General features: G+C 37.6%; 1 protein-coding gene and 1 long non-coding RNA gene across 6 annotated transcripts; one reads left to right on the plus strand and one right to left on the minus strand.

Annotated features, from left to right (window-relative positions):
• Nucleotides 1–315: 315 nt before the first annotated feature.
• Nucleotides 316–5354, minus strand: LOC106326816 (disease resistance protein RPP5-like). Of its 5 annotated transcripts, none has more exons than XM_013764747.1 (6): nucleotides 4943–5210; nucleotides 3834–4862; nucleotides 3419–3730; nucleotides 2818–3300; nucleotides 837–1994; nucleotides 316–744 (listed from the first exon to the last, which is right to left on the minus strand). In XM_013764747.1, the coding sequence occupies exons 1-6, from the start codon at nucleotides 5036–5038 to the stop codon at nucleotides 439–441; spliced, it is 3384 nt and encodes a 1127-aa protein (XP_013620201.1). In that variant the 5' UTR covers nucleotides 5039–5210; the 3' UTR covers nucleotides 316–438. The 5 variants fall into 5 exon arrangements, with proteins under 5 accessions (XP_013620201.1, XP_013620207.1, XP_013620222.1 ...); XM_013764768.1 differs by having other exon boundaries at nucleotides 318–744; nucleotides 3834–4258; nucleotides 4943–5354; XM_013764778.1 differs by having other exon boundaries at nucleotides 318–744; nucleotides 3834–4340.
• Nucleotides 5355–5612: 258 nt separating this feature from the next.
• On the plus strand, nucleotides 5613–6650 carry LOC106298646. Its single transcript, XR_001261519.1, has 4 exons — nucleotides 5613–5794; nucleotides 5945–5980; nucleotides 6060–6345; nucleotides 6439–6650. It is a non-coding gene; the product is annotated as an uncharacterized LOC106298646 (long non-coding RNA).
• Nucleotides 6651–6657: the final 7 nt, after the last annotated feature.

Below are 6657 nucleotides of genomic sequence, written 5' to 3' on the forward strand. Positions count from 1 at the left end.
AGAGACAGCGTGTTGTTTTTAAACGAACTACGTGTCGTTTAAAATAAAATGCATGTCATTTTTTCGGGAATTAAATGGCAAAACGTTGAGCTTAACTTGGTCCAAAAAGAATATTCTTATTGGAGACCCGAACCCGAGCCCAAACCGAGGCGAGCCGAGCCGAGCCAGACGGCGGCGCACGCATGGGGAGCCTTCCTCTCTCTCCAAACTGTTTAACACATGATATCAAGTGACCATATATAAATAGCTATATTCCTCTCCCTTTGTTTTCGTTATTAATGTTTTTTTGGCTTTTAAACACACGGGCCCAAGTCATTTGTTTTCACAATTTTCATTAAAGCCTAATTGCTATTAATGGATCCAACAACATTTGAGTGACTGAAGCAAACTCCAGAATTCATCAAAACTTATTTTCTGCGATGGGAAGAAATATTTCATCTAAGTAAAAAAGTCTATAAGCTGTGGAGAAAATGAAGGATCCTCGTTGGATAGACCTCTGTCTTGTTGCTCGATTATCATCGGTTCAAAATGCAAAGATTCTCTGCGAAGACACGGGTCAAAAGAAGCTGCTCCATCATCATGGAAGTTCCTTGAAGGCGAGGACACTTTGCTTCCAGAAGATACCTCACCATATGCTCCAGCCAGCCCCAAGGAAAGCTCCAAATTCTGAGCCAGTAGTCTGGAATTCACAACAGTTTGGATATAAAGAGAGTTGGAATGTTCTTGAGATGTTGGAACTGTCATCTGCATCATAACAAATCAAGTGAAGATTTTATTTTATAGTTGAATGTAGCAAAAGAAATAGATCATGAAGTTTTCAGTTCAATAAAGCTTACCCGCATCTTCTTCTTGCTTCTATTACTCTCTTCATCACTTTCTTCATCATTCTCTTCAGCACTTTTTTCGTCACTGTCTTGGTAGTCTATTTCTGAGATATGAATGATTCGTGCACCGCATCCTTTTATCCTTACCAGGGTACAATTTTCTGTGTGGCTAAAGCTGCTGCAGGAACACTCCCCAAAATATTCATCATAATTGGCGTTGTAAAACTCAAGCAGTAGAACGTTGTTGTTGTTCAATTCAGATGCCGGGTTATCCACTTCTTTTATTCGTAAATCAAAGCCAATCAAAACCAGATGATCCATCTCGTACGACGCCACTTTAATTCCAAAACGAATCACACCTTTTTCGCCTCGAAAGCACCAACGAACTCCAAAGTCTCCGTTGGGGTGACTTGAAGGTCCAACCACGATGCAAGTTTTAACTATCATATATTCTTGAGAAAGAGAGCTCTCAGACAAAAGGATACTTAGGGACCGACCACAAGCTCGATGTGTGAAATACATAGGCACTTCTCCGCCTGGTATAACGGCACCGTTTGAGTGTGACTGTATTATGAGTTCCTGTGCATCTCTATCCAGATTGAAGCAATTATAGAACCCGAGAGGAGTCAGACCTAGAAGATAAGATTTAATGCCGATTCTAGCAGCAACGGAAGCCTTGTGGGGCCCTGGTAACTGATCACACATTGTTGTGATTCCTCCACAGTCTGAAAAATCTGCCTCGAGATATTTCAGTTTAAAAATATTTAGGGAGACGTTTTTTAACTTCTTGCATCGAGACATCCTTAGTTTTCTGAGATGTGACATCTTCTCAATCCAGGAAGGAATTTCTTCAATCCCGGTGTCATCTAGATAGAGATATTCAATGTTGGTTGAAATCTGCGGAAAATTTCTCAACTTTGAGCATCCACTGAGATCGAGCTCTTGAAGATTTCTCAAGTTGACGTCGGTTGGTAGGACCTCAAGCATTGTACATCCGTCCATGTTCAAGCTCACCAGTCTGTTGAGATTCCTAAATGAAGAAGGAAGCATCACCAAACTTTTGCAATTTTTGAGTTTCAAAAACTCAAGTTGGGTGGCCATTGAAAGATCTGGAATTTCAACCAGGCTTTCACATCCTGACAAATCCATCATCCAGAGACTTTGAAGCGACTGAAAATTAAATAATAAATATATTATGCCTTCAATACAGAAAGGTATTTTGCCATTTATAACAAAGAAGAAAAAAAACAACAGAATGACATGATAAGCAACTGAAGCCAGAAACTCGTTCTTGCCTCTTAGAGCATGGTTAAGATGGAATTCTTAGTTTAATATAAAATACAGTATCTTAACTTTTAACTAAAAAACTAAGAGACGCCTCTTAAGAGATCTAAGAAATGTCTCTTAGTTTTTCAGTTAAAATCTAAGAAACCGTATCTTATATTACGCTAAAAAACTCACGCTAAAAAACCTGCATTAATCATGTTCTTAAGGGCATTTCCAATTCTTTACATCAATATTTTTTTCCTTCAAAATGATAAATTTAAATTGAGTTTGATTTTTGCTCTCAAAAGAGAATATTCTAAGTATATTCCTTTATTCATACTTATTATTGAATTTTAATAATGCTTTTATTTTAAAGCTTACAAATTTTACCCAATAATAATTTTACTTTAACAAAATATTTATTATATACATAGGTTTAGTTTTTAAAGAATATCCAATGATTTATATGAATTTATAGTTTGTATTAATGAAAAAAAAAAATTTGTCAAAGTATAAAACAAATATATTTAACTTTTTATATAAACAAAATTATTCAAAAGTTTAAAGATCAATTTGTAAATAAAAAAATCCAACATCAAAATGAGGTAGTGAACATTTTCCCCTCAAATTTGATGTGTTTCATTGGAGAGAATTTTTCTTCAAATGTACTGTTAGAGATGATCTAATCACAAAGATATATTATATAAATAAATTGTGATTAATTTACCTTGATTCTTTCCCATAACTTCTGAAGTCTGCCGCCTCTCATTTCAAAGCTATGGAGATATTCTGGGTCGAAGTGAGGAGGCATACAACTCAATGGAGCACCATCCCAGTTGAGTATCCTAAGTTGACAGATGTTCTCAATCCATGAACTATCTTCATCTCCTTTTAGTGCAGTTTCATTTAGGTAAAGCTCTGAAATTTTCCTTGTTATCCGAGGAAACGTACTCAACTGTGAGCATCTTCCGAGATTGAGGATTGTAAGATATTTCAAGTTGACATCAGCTGGCAGAATCTTAAGCCCTGAGCATCCCCACATGTTTAACACCCACAGTTTATTGAGATTCCGAATTGAGGAAGGAAGTGTCACCAAAGATGTGCATTCCTCAAGATTTAATTCCTCGAGATTTATGGCTTTTGAAAGATCTGGAATCTCTTTCAAATCTGCAGAACAACTCATATTCATCTTCTTGAGGCTTCCAAGAAGCTGAAAAAATGAAAGGGGAAACCAATACAAATGTTTTGTGAAACATATTTACAACTTTTCTAACCATATAAAAATATTCATTACATATAAATGCAAAATTACAAGTTAAAAGTAGTACCTGAGTTCCTTCCCACAGCTTCTCAAGCTGACTATTCATCATTCTGAGTTCAACGAGGCCCTCCGCCTTAAAACAAAAAGGCATACACTTGGATGGATATTCATCCCAATGTAGCAATCTGAGTTTACGAGGAAAATGAACAATGCCTCGAGGTAAATACAGTTTACCTTTACCAGTCCCTCTTAACCACCCGTTTTTGTAAAAATTTAGAAATTTGAGATTACGCATTCCTCGAAATGCATTTTCATCTATAAACAAAGGCTCGCTGATTTCTGACATGTTCAAATACATGGCTAGAACACTCTCTGTACCCTGAAAAAAGAACATTATCTTAGCAATCACAATATTGATCAAATACCAAATGACAATCAAATATAGAGCCAGTCATGCATAAAAAGCATATGTGAATACTCACAATATTATCGGTAAGTACATCACATATATCCTCAGCTTCCCTCAAGAACCGACGTTTTCCAGGGTTGTTGATGGACTCTGCACGATCAATTTCTGTACCTAACTTCTGTAACAAACTATGCATTTCAATCTTGTCTGATGGTGTTATATGTATGAGGGACTTGTCAGCCAGTACTCTAAGCCCAATTCTGACACTGTCTCCAAGCAAGTATTTTATGTGATTGACTTCGTGACCACTGAATAAGCATGCAATATAAAGAAACAACTCTTGATCTTTGCTATCTAACCCATCATAGCTAACTCTTAGTGTTTTCTCGATTTTCCCGTCCAAACTATTTCGGAGTCTAGGTAACATATCCACCCACTCCTCCTTCGTCATCCCTTTCAAAGACGAACCCAAGACATTTAGACCTAAAGGAAGATAACCTGAAAGATTGGCAACTTCAACTGCAAGTTCAGAAAAACCGTAAGGCGGATAGTTTTCCCCAAACGCAGATCGACAGAACATCTGCATAGCAAGATTGTACGATGGGAAATCCACCTCATAAATAAGCTCAATCTTTTGAGACTTAAGAAGTTTCCTATCTTGAGTTATAACAATAATTCTGCTACCCGATCCAACCAATCTAGTTTGCCCCACCAATGTATTTATTACTTCAAGATCATCCATATCATCAACGATGATAAGAACTTTCTTTCGGTTTAGAATTTGTTTTGCTACACCTAAGTGGGATATCTTTATGCCCTTTTGACATGAAATTTCCGACAGAAGTCGTTCATCCAAATACAACTTCATGCTATAGTCATCCCACTGTTTTATACTCTTGTAAGAGACAAAAGCATGGTGGTGGAATAGGCTAGAGAGTTGACTAAAAAGAGCTCTTCCTATGGTACTCTTACCTATCCCTGAAGGCCCCACAATCCCTACCATTTTAATCCCCACAAAGTCACTAAAATCATCTGATGGTTTCATAAGTTTATTGAACACATCATTAGCTATATGTTCAGTCATTTTTGCTTCGCACCAACCCTAAAAATTAATGGTATAATGTCACTAACAGACAATCAAAATCTATGTAAATCAATTGATAAAAGAAAAAAAAAACGTACACCGTTGTTTATCATCATCAGTTTTGCCCTTACAGGTTTTCTCAAACCTCGCCCCGAAATCTCCGGTCTGTTTTCTAACCTCAGAAGGATCGACATGGTAAAAGATCGGTATCACCATCTGATCCAGATCCGTATAGCACTTGTGGATCTCCACCAGTTCATTCAAGCACCAGGTCGAAGAGGCATAGTTCTTAGAGAACACAACGATCGAGATCCTTGATTCTCTAACCGCCGATGAAAGCTCTGGTCCGATCGGGCGGCTTCTGTCGATGCCATGATCTATGAATGTAGTGATCAGTTTGCGATTGAGCTTCTCGAGAAGATGGCTGAGGAATGAGTTGCGGACATCTTCTCCAGGGAAGCTCGGGAAAACATGGTATCTCCAGTTGCCAGGAGTAGAAGCCATGGAAAATAATAGACAAGACTCTTGTCGTGAATATGGTAAGTATCTTTTTTTTTTTTTGATCAAAAAAAGTTGAGTTTAGTCTCTTCTCATGCATCCACATCATCTGGAAGAGAGAGGCAAACGATGACACGTGGCGATTTCTTTTTAAACTCTTTAAAACAGCTTTCCCGTGTTCTCGCCGAAATCAAATGAGACTAAGTTATGGGCTTTTTATTTTAGTTGATCCTTAATTATATGATGAGGCTGACCCAGTATTGTGTAGGGTTTTAGCAAGACGATGTCGCATCCGGTGAAGAAGACGCCGTAACCATTTGTGTACCTATGGAATCCGATCAAAATCTCTGTAACGGATGAGTTTCTGCTTAACTCCTCCATCAATTGACTCATTAAACTGCATTCAACTTCCTTCCCCTCCGCTCATTATTTGAGCCTCATCATCGTCAAAGGTAACGGCTACAACCTCGAGCTATAAATGAGTATTTTCGATGCACTGTATACCTCCACCGCTCAGATATCTGCAAGATTCAACTCTGTCAAGCATCACCTCAAATTATGTCGACTTCATATGTTCTTTTCGCCGATTTGAAAGCTGCGAGATGCTTAAACACCACTGATATCCATCTGCTGAGAAGGTAACCCCTTCGGCTTGATTCGTTACTTATGACTATTGCATACATATCTCAGAAACCTGATTGTCTGACCTTATTTTAGAAAGCCGGTGAGCTGATAGGCGTTGAACTCATCGATTTGAAGATACGTTGGTTATTAATTTCTTTGCTTTCATTTATCAACTTTTCAATTTGATGTTATCTTATTTCACTTCCCCTTATCAGTCTTCGCTAATCCAGACATCAATATGTGTTCACCGGCTTAACACTTCCCGACATCATCTCAGTGAAGGTTTTGTGTACTAGCTCAGTGGTTTCGATGTCATACAGACTCCCCTGTCTCCATTCGATTCAATGATGGTACTTCGTTTGCAGCAAAAACTGAATCGGTTAAGTATATCCCCAGTGAGCTTGAATTTATTATCAATTATTGTATAGACAGTCCATTGATTAATTGGTCTCTCAATTTTGTCTTAATCCAGAACTGCAAAGAAGGGAGTTTTGTTCAGCATTGGAGTGATTTGTTATTTACTACATCTGGTCTTTACTGGTAGAGTAGAGATTCACAATATCGTCAATCTAAGGAACGATGTAGAGAGGCTTCTTGAATGTTAGAACGATGTATTGAGACGAAAACATCAAGAGGTTATTAAGATATGCTGCAATATAGAGAAATTATTAGAATTTCAGGTTGAAGCAGA

The sequence above is a fragment of the Brassica oleracea genome, chromosome C1 (assembly GCF_000695525.1).
Source record: "Brassica oleracea var. oleracea cultivar TO1000 chromosome C1, BOL, whole genome shotgun sequence".
Taxonomy (NCBI): Eukaryota; Viridiplantae; Streptophyta; class Magnoliopsida; order Brassicales; family Brassicaceae; genus Brassica; species Brassica oleracea.

Excerpts from the sequence above, each read along its gene's own strand:
- LOC106326816 (XM_013764747.1), bottom strand. The coding sequence starts at position 5,038 with ATGTCGATCCTTCTGAGGTTAGAAAACAGACCGGAGATTTCGGGGCGA. Across the intron at positions 3,731-3,833 it reads ATGTACTTACCGATAATATT|GGTACAGAGAGTGTTCTAGC; the intron begins GTGAGTATTCAC and ends TTCTTTTTTCAG. Across the intron at positions 1,995-2,817 it reads AGTTATGGGAAAGAATCAAG|TCGCTTCAAAGTCTCTGGAT; the intron begins GTAAATTAATCA and ends TTTAATTTTCAG.